Below are 22,973 nucleotides of genomic sequence, written 5' to 3'. Positions count from 1 at the left end.
GTTTTTCGTTAGTTGACTTTCGTTCGTTCGTTGGTGGTGTGCAATCGGAACTCTGCTGCACCAGTTTGGTGTTGCATCCACGTGGCACCCAACTTTGGCAAAGTTGCTGTCATCTTTAAGCGCTTGTTAATCTATCTTTAAGAAGATAGATAAGGCACTTTGAAGTTGTTTTAGAATAATTTGTCCTTGAGCAAAGGTGGATAATACTGAAGCACGCTTTAAAATCATAACTCCCTACACTCCATCCTAACAGATGCTCCTAGTTTTGTGGGGAGTCATTTTTAAGCTGTGCTATCATTCATCGAAATCAAGTGAAAAGCGTCGCGCCGCGCTGAACGAATGTTGGCTAAACGGTTCGGTAAACATTTTCCAGACTGATTTATTCGGAAAATCCATCATACGCCGCACTTTCCCATCCTCCCCCCTCCGGGTTTGTGAAAGTTATAATTATTCAAAATCTTCTCCGCATTTAAGCGGATTTATATTTATCTCTGTCAAAAGGCCTTTTTGTTACCGGAGCAATGACGAGGCAGAAGCACCAGACGTTCCAGACGCAGGGCGTCCTCCGGGCAATACGGGACTGAAGCTAATCGATCGAGCTCTGCTGTGATGCTTTGACGTGATGAATGATCCTGGACTCTTAATTGAGCTTTTACTTTCTCCCACCCACAGAGTGTGCAGCACCCACCCCCTCCCCCCTCCTGTGGTAACTCACAGCAGGGTTGGAACGGTTGGATGGAAATTGAAAAATTATCCAAAAATAGAATCAGGATGGGAAATATTTGACGACCCTGTCGGGGTCCATGCGGTGGGCGCTGTTGTACTAATGGCCATTTTTGGGAGCAGATATTAGGCTTTTCTTGTGACGCTTTTGGTATATTGGTTCGAAAATTAAAATTAATTCCTTTGCATTCTTGTCGTTTCATATTAATTGGTTTTGTGAAACGCTAACAAAAGATTTCGTTTTGTTTCTTTCTTTTCAGGTAAGTTGCGTCCTTAATAGCAGTTCATCTTCTGCAGTTTTTCGATGTGTATCTTTTCCATCGACCACGGTAAAGATAGCGCCTTGTCGCTTCATCGAAAGCTTTATACAGCATTCGAAAGACTAACCAAATCGAATGAATTAGATTCTTTAATAAACAAAGTGGATTGAGTGCCTTGGTTCTGTACCTAATGACGAAATTAAATTGGCCAAGTTTGCAACGCAGAACTTCTCGATTCGTGGCACAATATTCAGATCATTGTTATTACGCGATTCATTGCCAAACTCATCTAAGCTTAGGCAGGCTAAGCGCCCAAATCCAGCATCGTTTTGCATAACCTGTTTCGAACTCTAATCCCTGCCCTACTCGATTTATCACTCGATACTGGACCGCGGACCAAATATGCCGTGACCCGCTGGAGGGCTGTGGTTTCATTTGTGTCAAACACGAGCAGTTCCAAGACAAGACCTCCGGAAATTGGATTTCTCTTTCAACGAACGACAGCAACCAGTGCTGTCCGCTGTACCGAGCATCCTCGTGGATGGTTTTTAATGTTGTGTATCTTCGCTAGCAGCGGCGGAGGCTTCAGAAGGTTGGCCCTGCACGAGCCGGCAACAGATGTGTCCTGGAATCGTTTACTGTCAAAAGAATTCATAATTTAACGCACGCGGCAGCAGTACCGTGGGTATTTATGCCGGGACCGTGCCAGTTTAATTTTCTACCGGAGGACCGAGATCCCTCACGGATTCATTACGGCGAATAGGCAGACGGGGTCGGGAGAACCAAAAATCAGCATTCCCAACAATGCGTTCTGCCTCCCGTACTCCCTAGTGTGCTCTCCCTTCGCTGCCCGTTGCGTTGCGAGCTGTTGGTCTCCCTTTTTGGGGCCGCTCCACTTTTTTGGGACTCGGCCCAATTGTACCACAATGGTTCGCATTTATGCCTCCTTGGAGACTTTATTAGGGAAGTAAAAGGGAGCCACAAAACAAAACAAACAAAAAAAACTGGAAGAAGAAAGGAAGAAAGAACCGGCAACTTCCAGTGGTACCTACCTCTCCGTAGCACACTGCCCATGTCGATTGCCCATGAGTTTGAGTACACCACCCGGGTACGCGTAACATACCGTGTTGAAGCGATTTTTTGCCAGCTAGATTTGAGTGGTCTGGATGGAGGAGTACGAATGAAGGTGCCACTGGGCCCCGGTGTGCTTCTTACCTTCTTGTGCCTGTAGGCATGTTCATGTTCCCAACAGAAGCAAATGGAAGGAGAGGAGCGCATGGCACCATCATCGTCGTCGTCGCCACCGTGACGTTGATTATTTTGGGTCAAAAGTTAGGTCAGCAAAAATTAAACTTGAGTCACACGAGTAGAGTGAGCAGAGAAGGCAAAGCCACGCGGTCCTTGTGACGAGATCCCGTCAACGCACGGTGCCCGTAGGATGTTCTATTATTTAGCTAGGATGTTTAGGCATCTTATTTACTTGCCTCATCTCATCTGGCTGGCCCCAAATTCCCGACTTCCTGTTTATGCGTTATCGTGGTCCGCTTTTTTCCGGCGATCAGCATTTGCCACGAGGACTACGGAGGCGGAAAACTGCAAAATGAGCATCCAAACAAGTGCCGGCAGGCGGAAAAAATGGGAAAAATCAATAGTGAAAACACAAAATAACGAGAAAATAGAAAAAGAAGAAGAAGAAGTTGTTTCAAATCGCATTCACCAGAACCAAAGTTGAAATCGTTAGAACACAATTTATTCGTTCGGTGATTGTGCTGGGAGCTCGATTTTCATTGATGGTGGTTCGGTGTGGCGGTGCTCATTTTGCATACCACCTTCCCGGGGCCTTCCGCGATGCTCAGACCTCAGCCAGGCCGTGGCCGTGTCCGTGTCCGTGGTGTATTCGTATGTATGAGCACTCGAGTGTGCGCTGGGAGCGGCCCAATGGAATGAAGAAATTATTTAGGTTAACGTTCCGCACAGACCTTTTGATGGTGATGGCTTTGATGGTTTCGTCGGTGGCCCACCCACCGGACGGCAAGAAGTGGCTCTTGCTCTGTTGTGAATGCTCTTGAGACCCGTGTTTTCGGGATTGTTTTTTTTCTCTTTCTCGTCGTTTTTTTTTACGTTAAGAACCTCCATTTCCTCCTGCGTACGGGCCGTGCCGGGAGGGTTTTGTAATGATTAGGGAATATTTGGAAAATGTAAAAATTATGCTTCCTCTCGGAAGTTTCCGCATTCCGGTGCCGCCTGCCAGTGGGAGAAGGCACTTAAAGCTCGCTTTGTAAGATGCCTACCGCGATAGTCATTGGAATTGGGCTGGTTTGGGTGGATTTCAAGATCCAAAATACAATCTACTTTAAATAGGTAGAACTATGATGAACCTCTGAGGCAAAATTATGTCGGTCTCCTCTCCATCTACAGTAAACACCGGTATCAATATGATTTTTTGTTTTAGATCAGATTGGAAACAAAATGAAACTATGCTGCCATTGTTTCTTTATTTTTGATAGTAAGCTCTGTCATTGAAATCAGTTTAACATTTTATAATTATTCGTTTAATTTTGTAGCAAAAGATGCATTCATGACTTCAGCTATTGTGCAATGGAAATGCAGCTATTGTGCAAGCCAGTGCCAAACATAACTGAAGCGGTTTTCTAATCAATACGGTTCGTTTATCATTCATCAGAAAGTAAAGCCCAACCAAATTAATGCTTTTCACAAGGATCTGTGGGTATCAGTATAAGCCCGAAATAAGGAAATCAAATCAATATACAGACACAAGTTTACGTGCTTTAAAATGATTGAACGAATCGGAAGACGATATTTAATTGAATAATTTATATCCAAAGATGTTAGTTGCAAACAGAGGAAGGGTGAATATAACTCAGATGAATATCTCAGTGATTTACGTCTTTTGCCATATTTTATAACACAAATATTTTAATTCCTGCATTGTTTGCTCTTTTTTTCGCATCGCAGAGAGTTTTGCAGTAATGTCAATGAACATGCTTGTGTTCCACAGTCTCGTACAGGATCTTTACTAAATTCCATAACCTTTTTGTAAAATGTTGAATCCATTTCGATCAATTTGTTGTGAGTCAGGTAAAACAGTAAAAAGCATAATATAAAATATAGAAGGAGTTCTTTGGCTTACTAGTAGAGAATTCATGCTATACCAGAATACGCTAATGAAGGTTAAAAAATTACATTCCAACTAATTCTAAATTTACCACCAACTGCAATGATTCGTTTGCTTACATCTAAAGTTAATGGACAGGAATTCCTAATGTAAAATGAAACGATCGATGACTTACAAGATTGCCGTTGGTGCCCGCTTACAAACAGCAACAATCCGCATCATTTCGCACCTCTCGGTGGCCACACACCGCGTTTTGTGGCTTATCGGTACGTCGCAGGCGCTGCGTATCCGGTAAAGTTTCCGTGAGTTAACGATGGCCATCTCTCCGTCTCCTTTTGCGCCCCCCCCCCCCTTCACTGGCACTGTCGCTAATGCGTGTCGGTAGCGCCTGTTGGCTGGTTGGAGGCTCACTTTGCCAGGCCGTCCTTCACCTTGAGCTCTCTGGCCGGTGGCTGCTCCCATCCACCATCCGCATTAATGACGAAAATGGCGAGAAATTGCCCATTTCTTACTTGTCCGCGTTTAGCACCGCACGCCACTCTCCCTTTTTCCCTTTTCGTCCTGGCCAGCCCTGGTGACTGGCGGCAACAGCGGAGAACAACCGTCGCTGCAAGGTCCTTGTGACAAGCGCGTCTCCTGTCGTGTCGTCTTTCAGTTGGTCGCGTTTATCGATCCATTAAGTTGGTTTTTCTTTTAAAAATTACTTCTACCGCCCGCCCGCTCGCCCGGCACCGGTACACGTCACGCCATCATCCGGCCACACCGTCATCGCAGTGTCTCTCTGCGGAGAAACGCAAGAATGCGTGTAATTTGCCTGCCGTTGACCGATGTTTTATTTCCTTCTGCCGTCGCCGTAAGCTGTCCTCGTCGTCGTCGACAAGGCCACGGTGAAGGTGAATAGACGAATAGGACACTTTTGGTCATTACTTGCTCCTTGCCGCTTCTCGCGCAGCTCCGGGCATCATTTGCGATCGTTTCGAGGTGCAAATTTCGCACCTTTGCACCAGACTAGAACGCCCTTCCCACTTCTCTTGCTGGCGTCTCGCTGGTGACGGTATTTTTCTTAATTTTATTGTGTTTGAGGACGCTGGGCTGTGGGAGGTTTTCTTTGGTTTTCTGCTTCTTTCCAGGCTCGTGTGGCCACACTGGTTTTTCCCCCGGGGGAAAATGTGGATGCATTGCTGGCTTTTCACACCATTGGCCAACCAGGAAGAAGGCGGTGGACAGTGGAGTTGCCACGAAGGGTGGGCCCGCGAAAGGGAGGAACGAGATAAAATCGTAATCTTATAAGTGACATCAGTGGTGACCGAGATGGAGGCCGGTTTCGGAGGCCTGCTAATGCCGAGCCGTTAGAAGGTCTCGGCGAGAAAGCCGTATCTTGCCGTCACTTAGCTCTCTGTTCCCGTCCCCCTTACCCGGCGGTGTGGTTGGCGAACGACAACACGCACCTTGATAGAGATAAAGTATCATGAAAATTTATGCTTTCCTTATGCTGCTGCTCCTGTTACTCCTGTTACTCCTGCTACTACTATCGCCACTCTCGACGATACTAGCCTTCCTACCTCCCTTTGGGTGATGGTTTGTCTCGACAAAATGGCGCCAAGCTCTCGTATTGTGGCGTGAGGAGGGATCTGTTGGGAACTGGACGCATCGGAGGATTTTGTGTGCGTTTTTTTTTCGTTTTTTGTAAAACTTGTGGTTCGCCTCCCTGATGTAAATCGGGAAATCAAGGACACTGGAACGAATCCCGTCGCTGTGCTCGCGAACGATCGGATTTTCCAACTCGGTTTATCCGCTGATTCTTGTCACAATTGTGTTGTGTTTGCCCCGAAAAATGGGATTTGGAAGAGTTTCATTTCATCTTTGCTAATTCTTCGTTCAACCATTTTCCACCGAAAGGTTAGGAACACAAACCAACACAAAAGAGGGAAAAGGTAAAACGAAAAAAAAAAGAAAATGGTACAATGGAAAATGGGCGCTTTGGAACCGCAAATGGAAACGAAAGGATGGGAATAATCCGGGAGTGTTGCCATGGCTACAAGGTACAGGCAGGCAACCTGGCGTCGGCGTGCCAAATAAAGGCAAGCCACCATCACCGGACCCGTTTAGCTTGCGCCGATATCGGGAGCTTGGAATCGCAGAAAATATTTTCGCATCCTACGCGCTGCTTACGCATTCCAAGAAGGACGTTTCATTTGCATATTCATCCGGTGCACCATAATTGAGTTTTAAAATTGTTTTTTTTTTTGTTTCGCGTCGCGTTGTTACCACGTGGTGCTGGTGGCGAGGCGTTTCCCGGGATGACTATCATGAACCCACCAACGGTTTAAATAATCTTCTATTGACGTAACGTGCTATATAACTCAGTTTGCGGGAAGAATAATTTATGATTTTTCGTTCCTAGAAAGTTGATCGAGAAAAAAGGTTTTTCGCCATTGCCTACTTGGGCTAGCCACACTGTTTGATGAGTTAGAATACATTTTTTGGGCTTTAACAGTGACGTCACGTCTGACGTTCATGATTTCGATTTGCAAGGAAAAAATGTTAGTAAATTTAATGTGAAATAATTCTTCAGATGCTTGAAGAGTGGCGGCACCCCAACATAGCCCAGAGAATGATGAAATTAAGGTGGCCTAATTGATAATCGAACATCAACGATTTGCATGGCAAATTGCGAAGAAAAACAACATAATACTCGTCGTACGTTCATTTCAATTCGTCCAATCCATGGGACGGACGGACAAATCCTTCCAAAGCTTCCAAGAATAACTCTTTTCCTTTGTTTTTTGTATCATTCGCATCTGTCTTCGGGAAATTGTATTTCATCACCGGACATTTCCAGATTAAAAAATCCGCCAAATCCTAGTCAAAGGTCTGTGACTGAATGTCGGGAATGCTGGCGGGAGCAGGAAGAAAAGCATTTTAAATATGCGAAACATGGGGTTCCGGGTATAGCTTAATTATCCTTCGGCCACGATCTGATCCAACGCACCAGCTGGTGGCGGCGCCGGCGGCAATTTAGCGTTACGCGAACTTCTGCCCGGTCAGTTGGCTTCAGCTCATTCCATCGGGCATCGTCCTTAGTGTGGCTGATTGATTAAATTAACTACGACACGCTCCGCGGATCCCGCGTCCAGCTTGCAAGAGGAAAGGGTCGTTGCGGTACGGGGTCGATTAAGGACAGTCAGTCAGCCGGCAATGTGCTGGGGCTTCAGTTGTACACGTTTCCATTTTCATTCATTTCCATTTCCGTGCAAAAGCCAACAGAAATTAAGTTGACAAAGCCAAGTGATGGACAAAAATAAGGGAAAGAAGCAAAACGAAGAGGAAAAACAAGGAGAAACTCACGGCGAAAGGCAATAAGCAGAGTGGCACAAGTCCCTCCAGGAATCCTTCTCAATTTCATTGCCAGGGAAGGGGAAGCGAACGACGCGGAAGAGAGGGAGTGGAGCTCCGTGTCCGTGCAATCCGAGCGGGGATCTGAAACGAGAAAGGAGCTTAGAATAATTTAGATAGGCCGAAGGCCAGAACTGGACCGGACAGCGCAATGTTGCGATCTTCTTTCTTTTGTCACCCTCGTCCGCGCCTGCCCGCTCGAGGAAAACTTGTTTGATTAGCCAGTCGCTGGACAAAATCGTTTAAATCTGGTTTCCCCATTTCTGGCGTTGTCTCTGTGCTGTGTGTCCTGTGTGAAAAGCACTTCATTTCCGGTCCCGGCTCCGTGCGCGGCGCGTGTGTATCCGCTCCAGTGTGTTTGAATTTTCCGTTTTGGATTTTCTTTATTCATTATCCCTCCCTGTACCTGTTCTCGCTCGCTTGGGGCCCGGTTTGGGTTTTTGGCGAGCATTTAAAACAATTATCCTCAACCTGATTCCATTGGCACGCGAAACGTACGGTACACGAAATTTAATCAAAACCCAATCCCGTCTACAACGCGCGCCCCCGGTCGCGGTGGGAGTATGCAAGTGCTGGAGTGAAAAGCTTTCAAAGATTAGTGCCACCGGGGGCCATGGGGTTTTCGAAATGCACCGGAGAAAATCCTCCGAAACGACCTTGGGATTAAGGGGCCGCGAAGAGTGCCGGAAAGATTTTAAATTGTATTTCGTGTGTCGACTCCCTTCCCTGCCCTTTTTCTTGACAAGGACCGTCTCGTCCTTCCGAGGAATACGTTAGTTCGACCTGGTCCTTTTTTCCACTCCCTTCTGGAAGAAATTAATTGTCAAGTGTTGTCTCCGGGACGTGGAAAGCTTAATTCTTTGTGGATCGTACATTCACTCCGAAGGATAAGGAGACGCTTAAAGCATTTCTTCGCTTTTCTCTCCTTTATATCCCGCTTCGGTATTTATTCGATTTTGGTCGCCGTGGTTTGGTCGTTGCTCCGGGGGAACTGGCACCGTTTTATCAGTCCAACAGCGTTTGCTCGTGTCCTGAATTATTCCACTCTTCGTCGGAATTAATCGTGTCGCCAATGGCCGGTGAGCGAGTCCTCGGATGGCATTGAAAGGAGCGAGAAACGAAAAGAAAACAGAAACCACTCCTCGGGACTGAAGAGGAGAGGGCTTTTGCCGACCGAAGCAAACCGGACACCGCCACCGCTGCCACTGATTGCAGGTTTTGGCCAGGCAGGACTTTTCAATCTTCAAGCACGAAAACCGCGGCAGGGTGGGCTGTGAATGGGGTTGGCCGTGGTTCGTGGTTGGCACAATCGCTTGCTTTTGCCTTCCCTATTGACGGATTGTTTAATTGTATTATTCTCTCCGGTAAATGGCATCGCTAAGTGAGGCGTTTCGTACCACAGGACGCAAGCCCCCAGCAGCACGGTGATGAATATTGGCCACGCCGGAACGGTAAGTGGCGCTCACAGTGAAGTGTTTGCTGCACACGGATAAATTGGTAAAATCTTTCGCAAATACCGAGCCATTCCGATAGAAGCCGACATGGCGTAGAGAATTAAAAATGTTTGGTCTACGGATTTCTCGCCTTATTCTCGGTTTTATTTGCACTCTCCTTCCCCTACGACCAGATTTCATCGGTGCCGGCGTTTGGCCAAGTGCCAGCCCGGTCATATGGCAACACTTGGCGCTATTTATGATGTTTAGAAGAGCCTTAGGGATTCTTTTTGGTTCATTTTTTTTTCAGGAAAAGGGAAGAGACAACACAACACAATTTATCGGAGACTTTGAGTTTTATTCTCTACCAGAACTGTGGCTAACGTACTCTCTTGCCACTCTACATCTTCTTTCTTTCTTTGATTTTTTTTAATGGCCAGTCTTAGATAAACCAATGATATTGACAAATCTTTGGCTTCCCTTCGTTACGGTTTCCGTAATCCTTGAACCGCTCCTGTACTAGGCGCCGCTGATGCTATTGAGATATGCCACGTCGTTAATCAGGCTTAAAGAAGCTGCCTAGTGCTTCGCGCCACGTTTCTGGAGTCAACGGATGGACCGTGTTTCTGGGCTTAGGGACAGCTTTCGTTAACGAGGCCAGTGCTATTGTAAAACGCATTGGAATGTGAATAGTTGCTAAGATAAGAGCGAATGCAATCAAGTCTATTGGGGTGGAGGTAATCTGCGGTTCCGTTATTCCAATAATGCTTCGTAGATACCGAATAAAGAATGTTGAAGCTATTTTCCGGCATCGTTTCGAATGTTGGTGATGTAGAGGTACGCACGATGTATCGGCAGCCGGCAGACGGTCTCTTCGGAGGAGCAAGACTCAGATTGCAACTTAAGCCGAATTGTGAATGTTGAGACGGAATATATCGTGCGCACAGAAGAAGGACGTTCCCGCGGGTTTCAGTACAAAGGTTTGCGAGTAAGCGTGCGGTGGGTCATCATCACACTGTACAAAGGGAAAGACAAGGGAGAAAATATTCATATAAATATTAGATTGGGATCAATTCCGATGCAATACTCACTTGAAGTCGGCCGAGGACGTTAATCAGAATACTGCCATCGAACATTGGTTGCGAATCTACCGCCGTCAGCACCCGCTTTATGTTTTGGAATGAGAGACTCTGCCGGGAGTGGAAAGATGAGCAAAGAGTGAGCCTCCACGCAAGGCGCCAGTATTTATGCGCATCCGACTTACCTGTAGTTTCTCCAGAATCTTGGCGGAACCTTGTATTTGCTGCCCTTCGAAGGTCATGAACGAAAGCTCCGGCTAAGGGAAGGAACAGGAATAAGGACATTCGATAAAACAGCGTCCAGAAAGGCACTCTTTGTGAGGTTATGCGATCTGCGCGTCCTGCAAAGCGGTGTTCCCGCGTCCCGGGCGCCGATTACTTACGTTGTACAGATTCACCAAACCGGGTCGGTTTGCCGGATCGTCGAACAGCGCATAGTATTGGGTGATGAAGGTTTTACCAATTTCTTCGTAGTTTGGATTCAAAGCCATTTTTTAGAACGCGCGATCTCTCTTTTAATGCTGCCTGATTTAATGTTTACCTGCGATTTTTTGACGTTATGTTTGACGTTTCAACGGACAGTTGACAGAACACGCTTGAACATAAATTCAAGCGTTACAGCTTGAAACGCTTGGGCTGATCAGCAAAATTGATCTGATCTCCAGGATTCGAATGGCTCGTTGCCAGGCGATGATTTTCCTCTGTTTTTTCGATGTTCAGAAAATAATTACTTTATGAACAAAGAACTTTATCAAAAGGTAGCGCATTTTAATTCTGATATTTCGAACTGTTTTTGGAGTATTTCTATCGAGATTTTCCTTCATTATCAGCTCAACTTCAACCACAAACCACGGAAAGTAATCCTTGGAAAATGTCCCTTTCAAATCGATGTCTTTTGATGTTGGTCGCTGCGGTTGCTTCTTCAACTGCGAGCGAACGAGGTGGACTATAGAAATCTGCTGACACGCGAAATTTGATCCGTTATCTTGAAGTTGCTCTATCTACGGGAAGAATTGTGATCACTCGAAACGGCATTTCAGTTGGTTAATATCACTTAAATGTAATGAAATTATTCCAATAGAACCGTTCACTGCACTGTCAGTCAAGGCTGTAAAGATGTTAATAAAATTAATAAGCTTTCTTATCACGGTTGTGCCACCACGCGTCCGGCACACCGTTTGGCGGCAAGCAAACAGCAAGCAAACAAATCTAATCTGTCCAGCAAACCGCTGGTACGCAGACCATCTTTCTTGGAATGTCCTTCGCTGGAGATTGACAGTATTTGAAGATGCCTTTTTTGTTGCCTGTTTGGCGCACCGAATTTTGGGTCCAGTGGCAGCATTAAAATGAGTTCAAAATCTCGTTCATTATGGACATATTTCAACACTTTTCACACCTTCCGGTGCAAAGGGTGGTTTCGGAGAACATTTTCAAAACGCCTCTTTTTCCACCTGTCCATTGTTCGCCGGCATGTTTCGCCCGGCTTTGTCCGCCAGGTACCGTGAAATTGTTTACAATCTTCTAACCAAAAGGATCTCGCACCTGGCCACCGAACCGCTCGGTTGCTGCAGGATAATTAGTTTGAGCGGAGTCGAGTTTTTATTGGAAAACCATCTTGGCATCCATCGCGTAGCAGGCACGTACCGTGCGGATGTGGCATGGTTGGACAAACATAGGATAATTTGTTGTTTGGAACTTTTAATTGGAGCCTGCTGGTACCGGGAGCCAGAAGGCGAAAAGCTCTGTGGTCCACGCTGGCTTCGGGCTTCTGAGCGTTCGAGCATGTCAATCGCTGGTAGCCTGGCTGTTGCTGGCCGCAAGAATTGTTGGATAAGAAAAAAAAGACACCAAGAATGAGATGAAAGATGCAACGTGCCGAAATTGTGCCGCGTTTCGTCTCTGAAACTAGATCCCAAATTGTGCCAATCGTTTCCACTCTAGCATCGTCTGGCCAGAGACAGTCTTCACAGTTCCTTCAGGCCCGCCCGACTGGCCAGGGTTAAGTTTGTGCGAGTGTATTTCCACTCTTCACACGGTCAATTAAGGATATGTTATCTAAGGCTGACAGCATTCGACGGGTGGTCATAAATTTTTATATAACTACCTCTCTGCCACTCCCTTGTGCCGCTGAGCACCGTGTACGCTGTGCGGCGGATGGTTTAGGCCATCGTCGAATCCTCCCGAGGGTAGAGCCTTCTCATCCCGGCACGAAAAACGATGTGCTGCTTAACAGCGGGGAAGCAAAACAAACATCGTCTGGTGGTGGTCTGCTGGCCCTGTCTTGATAATTCTGAGCACGCAATAATTTTTGTCAGAAGTCGGCTTCGGTGCGTGCTATCGCTGCACAGGCTGCTTCGGCTAATAATTCGGCAATTTATGCGCCACCATCACCACCGACCGACCTACGGTTGTGGCAGCAACTCTTTCGCGCAGAACAACACGGACCACGTGGGCTGGTTGCGCAAATTGGAATGGTTTTTCGAAAATAAATCAAACAAACTGGATACCATTCATCGTTTACACTTCATTTACGCGAGGCGGACCCGCTGTGTTTGTCAGCCATTTGCCGTCTATTTACTTGGCGAAACACGCTCACGCTCTTGATGCTTCTTCTGCTTGGTCGTGGAAAATAGGTTGGAAAATCCGTTAACGGACCGACACGGCAAGTGTTGCGAAGGTATTTCAATCAACACCGGTGGAGTGGTAATTGAAAGCATCATAATGCTAGGGACATGGCGTTAGCATCCTAGAAGAAAGCATGATTGAATGTCAGAATGGTGTTCAAAGAACATTATTTTAATTTTTTTCTTGAAAAACAATGTTAGATAAATTTACTTTGATTATCTTTTAGCAAACAAAATTATAAACCTTGAGTAATCTTGCACTTGAGGTAAGTATTTGACTTGAAGAGAGAATTTGAAATTATGGTAGTCTGTAACTAAGTCACTGCCTTCCGCAAAACTGCAATTAATTGGGGATTCAGCCTAGTGGTCGACAAACATCCTTAATAAAGTTAATGATACTACGATTTCTTTGTGAATTAACCAGAAATTCTGTACCAAATGCAGCTTGTAGCATTAAAACCATCATACGCATTTCCATCCCTTTCGATGCAAGTCATCGTTTTATAATGTGGGTTGCTTTAAAACAAACATTTCTTTCGAACAGAAAAGAGTTTTTTCTAAATGATTTGTAAAAGAAGTATTTACCGATTGGTAATGCTCTAGTTGATTCATCCGCGCAACTAATTAAAAAAATTAAACTTTTGTAAATCGAAAAGATCTTTAAAATAGCTTCTTGCTTGAGAATGAACCAGCTAAATAGGCGGAATCGTTAAAATAGACAAACACGACAGGTATTCTATCAATCCAGGCATTTTGATGGTTCTATGTACCTAAAGATGAAACGTTTGAACATACTACAACGTAACCAAAACGAGAAAAGTCGAAGAAAAACTGAAAACCCCATTAAATCATTGTCATACGGAATGTGTCTGTCCCTTTGCAGGCCAACAACAACACAATCGCGTATGAGCACACACTGTGAACCGTGTGCGCATCGAAAGGTTACGTTTCGTGATGAACGTTTGCTCCTCCGGGCCGAGTGCCTCCGGAAAGGACAAACATTAAGAAAACACCAGCACGCTCCATAAGAATCCAAAGGCCAAGAAGAGGGGATGGGCGGCGCGGCAAACGGACGACATAAATCACGGGAACTCCCCAAATCGTCCCTTTTTTTTACTGATGGTGGTCGGTTTGCAGCTACTGTTGGCAGTTTACGTAGTGGCACCGCACAACCACAGCCACTAGGCGAGTATCATGCGCGTTGCTTTCGCCAAAAATGAACAAATGAAAATGGCAAGCACAAGAAAAAAAAACACATGAAAATATAGTCGACAGCACAGTTGCGATCGTAGAATGGACACCAAATAAATGGTCCACTAAATGCACTCCGCCCTTCCGGAATGCAATGCTCGTGTCCCCGGCGTCATTGCAGTATCTCCGCTTGCCCGCATGTGTGCAAGAGTTGCACAACTAGTGCCGTGTTTACGGAAGGAGTGGAACGAGGGATGTCGATCGGCAGGGGAGGAGGTCCTGTATGATAGGGGCAGGAAAGCCATTTGGGCGTTCTCATAACATCGGCAAAGATGCACTTAAGGAGCTGTGCCAGTGGGGTTTTGCGTGTGCTAATGAGACTCGTTAGTACAGCTTTGAACCGCGACCGTACTTTAGCGACGCGCTGTGCTCCTAATCCTTTCTTCTATGCCCACATTAAACGTTATCTTCTGGCATTTTAGGAAGTGAAGATGGTAGCAGTGCTGCGCTTCTCCAAATGGTGTACTACTAACTGGTTGTTGTGTTATCAGGTAATCGCACTCCATCTTACATGATTCTATTCGTCGTTCAATGATACGTGTAGCAAGGTGTGGTGCTATAATTGCTCCCAGTACCGGTGTGCTACTCCTCCATTTCTCATTAAGACGCTTGTGACGACGCAGCAGCACATGTTGACTCGGAATGTTGCTCGAGTGAGCTCGAGTTCGTAAAACATTCGTCTCGCACTTGACACACCGGCAACCAGACGTTTGGCCTGAGGCGACCGGAACTGAGACACACACTTCACGCGAAAGACAAAAATAGGTAACACTTTTCGGAGGGGGGTTGCTTCGGGGGGACCGATTGTTTGAATGCCATTTGCACGGATCTTTTGCCGATGATAAATGGGAACGTCGCCGTCGCTGTGCTCATCGACGAAGAAGGCGACGCCTTTTATGCTGAGCGTCATGGGAACCAAGCGACAGGTACGCCAGAACAGAACAGAGGTGGCTACAGTGCCGACCACCACGCGGGGGTTTCTTTATCGGAAGTAGTGTAGCACTAGAACCGCTTCGGCCGTTGGTCCTGACGATGATGGCACTGGGAGGGTTCAAGGGAAGGATGATGTAGGCAAGGGGGTGGCCTGTGGGATGCAGGATGGGGTGATATTATTGTTACGCTTCTTAGACAAACAAATTTGTTCCATCATTAATTATGGACCAGCTCGCTTGGGCAAACACATACAGCATGAACCCCTGAGCCCAGGGTACACGGTTCCCTAAGCGGAACAACCACTCATCGGAGCACTTGCCAGGTAGAGGACGCGCAACAATGGAGCCACCACCACCACTCGCCCGTGTGCCTTCGCTGGAAGTCTATTGGGCGGAACGCCACACGAGCTCGTCATAGGTCACAACGGGCGTACTGCGAAGTACTCGAGCGAGCTGAGCTGCCTACCAGTTCCGCCGAGAAATCATTGAAATAATGGAAATAATTGAAAGGGTACAACATGATCCCCAACACCGCTCAGCATCGTCGTCCCGCCCTTGTGGAAGAGGCAGAGAGGCGGGTCACCGAGGGCAGAGCACTAGAGCACTAAATGTTCCGAAAGGATCAATGTTTGCTCGGGCAGCACAATAACAATATTGCAGATGATGATGCTCTGGGCAACGACGAGTGCCACGAGTGTGCTGGAACATCATTAGAACAAGAAGGTGAAGCAGGGAAGGTTGGGAAGGCAGGACAGGCAGCAGCAGTCAGCACTTGGAGCTTGGAGAAATGGAGAAATTTTGGTTCTTGTTTGCTGCGTGGCAGTTTGGGTTACGCGTGTTTGAGTTTGGAGCTGGTGTTTACTGTTTGCCAGGCATATGCTTCGCTCGTTGGCAAAGACTGGACCCGAAACGTCCTTGCAGGAAGGGATTTTCCTACGGGAAAATGGTAGACAAAAAGGGCTTCCCTTCATCCTACACAGCATTGCTCCCCGGGAGACCATTCTGAATGTTGAATATACTGACGGACGCACACAGTCGTAGATGCTTCCGAGGATGCTTCTTCGACAAAAACGCGGTGGTTCCAAGAAACCGACAGAAGCCGGCATGGTCTGATGATCTGGATAAACGGCGCATACGAGGGCTTGGTGGTTTGGCGGTGGTTGGGATGTGACGTGCCACGTGTTCTTAGGTGCCAAGTGCCCACGCAGTCTGCTGGTGGATACATACGTCACTCTTGTCTTTTATTTCGGCGCCAGGCGCATCCGGAGACAGAGCGGCGTGGGTGAATGGAATTATTTTTCTTTCGATGATCTAATCACAAGGCATCCGGCTGAAGGCTTCGGTTGAATGCATCGCACTAGCGCGTGTCCTATTTGGTGTTGGACAACTTGTCATCCGCTGATGTTACGGGAAACGGTAAGATGTGTCTGGTTACACGAAAATTCTTTGCTTTTCGATGGTCCTTGTATTCATACACGCATCACATTTATGTTGCTTGGAAATTGTTGATAATTTACACTGCTCTTTTTTAAATAGGAAGTTATAGTTGGTATCATCGAGTATTTTTAGCGCAAATCGAAGCAAATAATCTTAACTCTCGTGGAACAAATCGCGAAACTTTTTGACCGGTTTCACAGTAGAAAGTAAGACTCAGAGGCTGTCTTTTTCTGCTTTCTTTCGCCATACCGGTGCCTTTTCTTGATTGGATGGGTGAACAAATCAACAAATTACAGTACGAAAAGTGGTGCCATTGGTCACTGACGTTCTGTTGGTGGATGTTTAATGTTATTCATTAGACGAACTTATGAGAAACCTTGTGATGAAATAGCCCAAAATTAATCAATTGGTTGACTTTATTCCTCTTACAGGATAAAGCATGACCACTTGCTGCACAAATGACCCTATCCATAGTGAAGGAGTAGAACTGGAAAACTTTCTTCTTAACCCTTTAACAAAACAGGCAAAATTGTAGCGATAAAACGATTGAATTAATGATTTTATAATAATTTTTGTATTAAGGCGTGATGTATTGACATCGAATGTAATTTTACGGAAACTGTGGATTCCAGATGTTGTAATTAGTGCGTGGTTAGCTGCGTTAACTAGGCAACCTAACCCAACCACCCCTAGGCAAACCCAGAACAAAGCGATAGATCTAATTGTGCGCTACGGTTGTTAAACCCGATACACATTCCTCCACTTTTAATAACCATAACTATTCCGTACGATGTTTAACGCAAACCCTGCGGCGCGGGAAGCTTTGCATTGTGCTCTGAACAGCAAACGATTCCATTGTGCTGTCAGTAATTTGCCTGTAGTACATGGAGCGCCCCCCGCCATGTCCTAACTAATAAAGCGAGGTCCCCCCCCCCCCCCGCAGCAAATCGTTGAGTATCCGGTTGGCCGGTTGCTGCGGCGCAATACAACCGTTTCGTATTATCAGATATCATTGCGAATCATGGGCTCTACAAAAACCAACCAACCCCATTTCCCCACAAAACCCAAAAAAGGATTCATTTGCACGAGGTTTTCAATTCATTTTATGCACCTCCAACCTTACCGCACGAACCCAGCTGCCACGGCCAGCGAAAGACAATTCGAGAGATGTACGCCGGGGGATCATCTACCTTGTGGTTGGTACAGGCTTTAATCTACGTAATACCGACCCGTTAAATGGCGGTACAACCGCTCGGTGGCGTAGCGAAAGCGCCTTGGGAGAAATACGAGACTCGGGGACCACGGGGTAGCATGTTCGCGATCCGGTATCTTGTGCGAGGTCGTAGTCGTAAGGATAAATTCCCCATAATTGAATTCTATTCCCGTGTTCGGTGCCACCTCACTAGAGCGCGGGCGCGGATGGGTGGCGTCTTCTTTCACACCCACACTACTCGAGCGTTACTTTCAGCCCTCTGCGCGGTTCAAGTTTCCACGAGTTTCGGCGTTTCACTATCGCTCGCTTTCCGAAAACTTTCCCTTACCTACGAATGTGATTCCGAGGCTTCCTGCTGGAGCGGAGGTTCGTGCGTTGTTCTGCCAGCAAGTTAAGTGGAAAATTGCCCAACTGCATTTTACTAATCCGCCCCAAAAACCACCAACCACTCGAAACGTTTTCCTGCGTCCGGGGCCACCGTGTTGTACTTTTTCGTTAAGTTGCTGCAACTCACCTCACCAACCCACTACAACTTCACTACCGCGCCAACATCGGCGCCTCTGCGTTGGAGAATGGAGGCTTTTCCTCCATTAGGCACCTCCCGGCAGGACGGTTCGCTTCTCCATGATTTGACGTGACCGGAATAATGATATTTCTTCGACCACCACCGGGACCGAAAACTCCATCGCGCACACTATTAAGGTTGAAGTGGTCCATCCCGAGATCACTCTTAGGCTTGGTGCTGCCGGTGACCACTCAGACATCAGGCACCTCAGGCATCGTGAGCAGCAGCAGCAACAGCGACAGAACTTTGGCTACTGTCCCCACTATCTGGCCGCCTTCGGAACGGAACGGAATCGAAAGCTCTGTCCGTCTAAAGTTTAACCGCATCGCAGCCTCTCTCTCCGCTCTGCCCTGCGTCTGGCGATCTCGTGAAAAACACCGGGAAAGTGAGTAAGTTAGTAAGTTAGTAAGTTAGTTGTGATCCCTGCCAAGCCTCCAGCGTTTCGCGTACGGTCTCGCACTCGCACTCGCATTCGCCGTAATTTGATTTTAACGATGGAATCGCCGCCTAACATCGCTCCTCGGGACCGGACACCATACCACCATAGCGACCATCATCGTCGTCGTCGAGTGCTCGAGGGAACGATCTCGATCCTGCTGCTGGATGGTAGCATATGTGGCCTCCGCCCTGCTTCGGCTCGGTGGCACTAATTTGTCTGACTTTATGGCCGCTCGAAGGGCTGCTGGTTGTACCGAAGGGTACTGGTGCTGGTGGGGGTCTTGTAATTTACTTTCGGCAGGCAGCTGGGTGAAGTTTGTGCAAAGTTTACCTTGGCCGCCTGTCCCTACTTCTCCTCAGGGCTCCTGCTTTGTTGTTCTTGCGTTCTTGAGAATGACAGTATCAATGCTGAATAAGCAAAGTCCCAACCACCACCATTTAAAGATGCAATTGATGTTCGGATTTTTGCGTTCGCTTAAAAATCCCCGACCGGGGACTGGGGATGATCTGAAGGGTGGTGGGGGGAGGATCATTTCATTCCTAGCTTCATAGCTTTTATTAGCGAATCACTTTCGTGGTCACTAAATTAGCTGTACACTGGACAGCTGGAAAGCTTTGCTGTTTAGACACGGGCGGTAAACAAAGTCATCGATTTATTGAACACCGAGGCGGCGGAAACGACAAACTCAGCCTCATACTCCAGCAGCGTTTCGTTGCGTTTGGTGTAAAAGCGCTGCACAAAGTAGTACGCACCGGGTGTGATGAACGGCGGTATCAGGTTCCTGTCCACCGGAAGTTGGCTAATGTTGTACAGACCGAGCGTTGGGCAGGGTCTTATGATTTGTGGGAAATTGTGCAGACCATAGTTGTAGATGAGGATCGCCACTGGATTCCGGTTGCGCGACTGCTCGTTGCTCAGGAACTCGCAGTACTCGAAACTGGTACCGTACATGAGCGTGCGGCCCGGGCCCCGATTCTTGGCGTACAGGTTCGAGCTGATGTACTGCTTGGCGATCGGTTTGGTCACGTTCAGGATGATGGACACTAGCTGCGGACTGTTGCGTTTGTTCTCCAACCGGCACGCCAGGATCATTCCGTACGCGAGCGGTTCGTTCACACACTCGAACCGCTTTATCCAAAGCGGCTATCGGTGCGGAGGGAAGGGAACAAGGGAAGACGTTTAGTATTTCCCGTAGACCACTGATTCCGTGCGTACTTGGGGCCAACTCTCGTGGCGTACTTACTCGTGGAGGTTTTGCTGCGTTTTCTGCTAGCTCCAGCAAAGCGAACATCAGCACTAGGGTTCTGAGTAGTTGTTGAGGTGATTTCATCTCGTATCCCATCCGTACAGGGTGTTGATTCGTACTAACGGACCGCGCCAGTGTTTTGAATGGTATTAAATGGGGAAACCTTTTGCTCGCCGCCATTAGAACCGCTTGGCGGTGCATGTCTAATGCTTGATGGTATCGTTTGTAACCATGCCAAACTGCCTGCCACCTCGTTGTGTGCAATTAGCGATGGATAAACGGTGTTTTTTGGGGAGACGGTCGATGTAGCTCATTTCGGACTTCGTTTAGAATTGTTAGCAAAAGCAAATCACTCTCCGGTCATGGTTTGATGCACTCTAAATGGAGGAACTCCTGTTATCTGGCAGACTGTAGGTGGTGCAGGCTTTCGACCATATCTATTTCGTCAGTTATTTTCGTTGATGATCAGAATTGCGAAGATTACAACGAACCTTTAAATACGCAAATAATCGATTGTATTTACCATGTTTTATCATTTTTTTTTCAAAACCTAGAGTTGTAGCCATCATTTTTTTGGTTTTGCCATTTCGATATTGAATATTTATTTTTACCTCGATTCAGTTATTATAATTGCCGCTCATTTGTTCCGTTGCTTACCGAGTGTTTCATATTTTAGGAACGAAGATGGTTCCTGTTTTAACTTCATGATGAGGAAAAGGATTTGGATGTGATTACGAGTGTAAGATGTTTATTTCACTGTATATTGGCTTCACCGCGTTGTGTACACTCGGCCCTTGCAGCGGACGCGTGTAGCTCGTCCGAAAGCTGCGATCGAAAAGGGAAGAGTGATTGTCAGCTCTCTGTGATGTTGAAGGCGCAAGGTGTGCTGAGACTCCTAAGAAACGCAAGAAAATATTGTGGCCCAGGTTGCCACAATATCATCTTTTAACTTTTTTTACGGTTATTCATTGCGTTCATGCTGCACAAAAGATGGAATCAGTATACGAATGCAGAGTGGATACCATGTTCCCTAGCTGAGAACGAGCTGGCCGTAGAACCAGCACAACCGGACGACTGAAGACGGATTTCAAATCAAAGCGAAACGACCACCAATATTACCCGGCAATCACCATTAATACCATCCTGACCCAGGCCTAGGGAGGTTTGCTGCCCCGAAGCGCCATCGGCACCTCATTAGTTATGCTTCGTGTTTCGTGTTTGTTGTGGAGGAACCAGCAGCAGCAGCCCGCATGGTGGTGTCCACTGACCTGAGTCCTGGTTGCCGCCCGATTGCGATCCATCTCACCATCCAATGAAAAGCTGCTAACCTAAACGCCATCCATTCATTCGTTTCCGTTCCTATCAAAGCAATCCCGGGGGCACCGTTGGCACGCGAGCTTCAGGACGAGTCATCGAATGAAAAGGTTTGTGTTTTGAGTGGCTCGAACTCGATCGAAGCCGAGGCGATGCCGATGGTGATGGTGATGGTGTGTTTATACAGTGGCCTGGGCACCACTCCAAATAAGGCTCGAACCGATCGCATAACTCGCACTGGTTCCAGGACGGGACGTCGAGTAACAAAAACCGACGCCACCGACGACCGCTGCCGATAGCAAATATTTAGGGTCGGCCTCCCAGCCTGCCTGCCAGCCTGTGTTTGCTACGCATAAGCATCATCGCCCTTGCGCAAACACTGTCCCCATCGCAGTGCACGCTTTCCCAGGATCGATGTGGCAAACGGTGAGACGATACATGCTCCTGCAGCAGCAGCATCAAGTAGCCTTTGGTCGGTTTGAACGATGGATGGTGTTGTTGTTGGGTCCGCCATTCGATTCGTTTAATTTCGGACGTGTCCAGAAATAATTTCTCGTTTAGGCCTGTTCTGCCCGGTCTGTTCTTTTCTTTTTTAGCCCCTCTAGGTGCCCGCGTGTATATGTGTGTATTTCCTTTTATATTAACTAACGCTTCGGTTTCGTTTCAGCTTTTCCCCCCAAAAGCGTTCGAAACGAAACCCAAACCAAACTAAATCGAGAATGGTTCACCAAATAAAAAAAAAGAAGGAGAAAAGTAAAACACGAAAGCACGATCCGCACGATCCCAGAACCATGGTCCCCATGGTCAACATGGTTTATTGCGTGGAAATGAAAGGATAACTGACCACCGTACACCGCACCGCAGTCTCTCTGCGCCAACTGGTGAAGGGGTCTCGGTTCGGGTTTTCCTTGTTTCCGAGTGCATGGAATTGAAAATATTTCGTCGGACCATTTTCTCTGCCCCCCCCGAGTGTGTACAAGTGATACACACGTAAGGGAGGGTTTGCTATTTGTTTTTTGGCGGATAGGGCCACCAACCGGTTCCAGCAAACGTGAAACATGTTGCCGCTCTCGAGTTTCAGCATTCTCTGAATTTCCAGTACCACTACACGGAAGTGGCATGGTGCCGGAGTGTGTGTCCTGTGGTCACCGTCGCCATGTTGGATGAGGCTAGGCCTCCTATGCCTTTGGTACTATTTTTGTGAAATTGATATTATTTGCACCAACCAGTGGGGTCTAATTCGACGATCAACGTGTGTACGACGTTAAAGGACGCATTCGATACACGGTGTATAGTATTTCGTGTTGTAGCAACGTAACATTTACTTGGTTGTAGTTTTCCAAGGATTCAATATTTGATTTTTACAATCTCGGTTTAAGTCTTATTAAGTGGAACTTCTCTGGAGAAGTTGCTACTCTCAGTTACTTCATAACTAACGGCATTGCCTATCGTGTTCCTATCGTTACAGTTAACTTGACGCTTCGGTGCGGTGAGCGCCAGTTCCGGTGCGACAATGGTCAGTGCATACACATCAGCTTCGTTTGCGACGGTGAGGACGACTGTGGCGATGCCAGCGAAGAGAAGCCGGATGTTTGCAAAGTAAAAGGTAAGTACTGGTGAGAATGAATGAAGAAAACCACGATGTTCGGACAGTAGATGAATTAAGAACCTAATGTTATGCAGCGACTTTGTGAGTCCACAAGTTTTCGAGGTTACCACTCGCCTAAATCTTATCGGTTGTCTATTTTACTGCTTTTCTATAGGGTTTCGGTGGGCGCGACAGGTTAACCTTAACCGGCACCACACCGATTTAACCTTACGCAGTGGTTGATACATCAACGCCCGAGGAAAATCCTTCTTTCGCCAATCTGGCCGACCCGCATACCAAGGAAACACCATCGTGAGTGGGTGTTGGCCACTAGAGG

General features: G+C 47.0%; 2 protein-coding genes across 7 annotated transcripts in view; one reads left to right on the top strand and one right to left on the bottom strand.

The window, feature by feature from the left end:
- LOC126570388 (low-density lipoprotein receptor-like) overlaps nt 1–22,973 on the top strand; it is a 220,207-nt gene that overhangs the window by 50,873 nt on the left and 146,361 nt on the right. For all 6 annotated transcript variants that reach the window (XM_050228121.1, XM_050228125.1, XM_050228124.1 and 3 more), the window contains one exon: nt 22,517–22,654. In XM_050228121.1, coding sequence (XP_050084078.1) covers nt 22,517–22,654 — 138 coding nt within the window. The remainder of the gene's footprint in view (nt 1–22,516; nt 22,655–22,973) is intronic.
- Nucleotides 9,286–10,578, bottom strand: LOC126570391 (probable nuclear transport factor 2). Its single transcript, XM_050228130.1, has 4 exons — nt 10,411–10,578; nt 10,213–10,284; nt 10,040–10,138; nt 9,286–9,963 (listed from the first exon to the last, which is right to left on the bottom strand). The coding sequence occupies exons 1-4, from the start codon at nt 10,516–10,518 to the stop codon at nt 9,850–9,852; spliced, it is 393 nt and encodes a 130-aa protein (XP_050084087.1). The 5' UTR covers nt 10,519–10,578; the 3' UTR covers nt 9,286–9,849.

This window comes from Anopheles aquasalis, chromosome 2 (genome assembly GCF_943734665.1).
Source record: "Anopheles aquasalis chromosome 2, idAnoAquaMG_Q_19, whole genome shotgun sequence".
In the NCBI taxonomy this organism is placed as follows: domain Eukaryota; kingdom Metazoa; phylum Arthropoda; class Insecta; order Diptera; family Culicidae; genus Anopheles; species Anopheles aquasalis.
The sequence above is the reverse complement of the archived record's forward strand: the minus strand, read 5'-3'. Positions and strand labels throughout refer to the sequence as shown.

What these genes read in the sequence shown, in the direction of transcription:
- LOC126570391 (XM_050228130.1), bottom strand. Translation starts at nt 10,518, where the DNA reads ATGGCTTTGAATCCAAACTACGAAGAAATTGGTAAAACCTTCATCACC. An exon ending in GTTTGGTGAATCTGTACAAC is followed by an intron (nt 10,285 to 10,410) that starts GTAAGTAATCGG and finishes TCCTTCCCTTAG; the next exon opens with CCGGAGCTTTCGTTCATGAC. An exon ending in ACGTCCTCGGCCGACTTCAA is followed by an intron (nt 9,964 to 10,039) that starts GTGAGTATTGCA and finishes CCCTTTGTACAG; the next exon opens with TGTGATGATGACCCACCGCA.